The 1,374-nt window shown below is 55.5% G+C and overlaps 1 protein-coding gene across 1 annotated transcript in view; it reads left to right on the top strand.

Moving 5' to 3' along the window:
• MUC6 (mucin 6, oligomeric mucus/gel-forming) overlaps positions 1-1,374 on the top strand; it is a 52,591-nt gene that overhangs the window by 40,171 nt on the left and 11,046 nt on the right. Inside the window, exon 34 of the mRNA XM_011993864.1 lies at positions 752-1,153. Coding sequence (XP_011849254.1) covers positions 752-1,153 — 402 coding nt within the window. The remainder of the gene's footprint in view (positions 1-751; positions 1,154-1,374) is intronic.

The following is a 1,374-nucleotide window of genomic DNA, read 5'->3' as shown; positions in this document are numbered from 1 at the left end:
ACCAGTGGGACCAGCCAAGCCCCGAACTCATTCAGCACAGCCAAAACCTCTACATCTCTACATTCACAAACTTCTTCCACACACCATCCTGAAGTTACCCCAACTTCTACCACCATCACCCCCAAACCCACCAGTACAGGCACCGGAACCCCTGTGGCCCACACCACCTCGGCCACCAGCAGCAGGCTACCCACACCCTTCACCACACACTCCCCACCTACAGAGAGCACTCCCGTCTCTTCCACAAGTCCTATGACTGCAACATCCTTCAAGATCACCACTACCTATCCAAACCCATCACACCTTCAGACCACACTTCCCACTCACGTTCCACCTTTCTCCACCTCCTTGGTGACTCCAACTACTCACACAGTCATCACCCCTACCGATGCACAGAGGTCTACTTCTACCTCCATCCACTCAACGCCAACAGGCACCATTCCTCCACCAACAACGGTCAAGGCTACAGGGTCCACCCACACAGCCCCACCAATGACGGTGACCACCAGTGGGACCAGCCAAGCCCCGAGTTCATTCAGCACAACCAAAACCTCTACATCCCTATATTCACACACCTCCTCCACACACCATCCTGAAGTCACACCAACTTCTACCACCATCACCCCCAAACCCACCAGTACAGGAACCGGAACCCCTGTGGCCCACACCACCTCGGCTACCAGCAGCAGGCTACCCACAACCTTCATCACACACTCCCCACCTACAGAGAGCACTCCCGTCTCTTCCACAGGTCCTATCACTGCAACATCCTTCCAGACCACCACTACCTATCCAACACCATCACACCCTCAGACCACACTTCCCACTCACATTCCACCTTTCTCCACCTCCTTGGTGACTCCAACTACTCACACTGTCATCACCCCTACCCACGCGCAGATGTCCACTTCCTCCTCCATCCACTCAGTGCCAATAGGCACCATTCCTCCACCGACAACGGTCAAGGTCACAGGGTCCACCCACACAGCCCCACCAATGACAGCAAACACCAGTGGGACGAGCCAAGCCCTGAGCTCATTCAGCACAGCCAAAACCTCTACATCCCTACATTCACACACTTCCTCCACACACCATCCTCAAGTCACCCCAACTTCTACCACCATCACCCCCAAACCCACCAGTACAGGAACCGGCACCCCTGTGGCCCACACCACCTCGGCCACCAGCAGCAGGCTACCCACATCCTTCACCACACACTCCCCACCTACAGGAAGCAGTCCTGTCTCTTCCACAAGTCCTATCACTGCAACATCCTTCCAGACCACCACTACCTATCCAACCCCATCACACCCTCAGACCACACTTCCCACTCACGTTCCACCTTTCTCCACCTCCTTGGTGACTCCAACTACT

This window comes from Mandrillus leucophaeus, unplaced genomic scaffold, assembly GCF_000951045.1.
Source record: "Mandrillus leucophaeus isolate KB7577 unplaced genomic scaffold, Mleu.le_1.0 Scaffold435, whole genome shotgun sequence".
Taxonomy (NCBI): domain Eukaryota; kingdom Metazoa; phylum Chordata; class Mammalia; order Primates; family Cercopithecidae; genus Mandrillus; species Mandrillus leucophaeus.
Note: the sequence above shows the minus strand (reverse complement) of the source record. Positions and strands in the feature narration are given on the sequence as shown.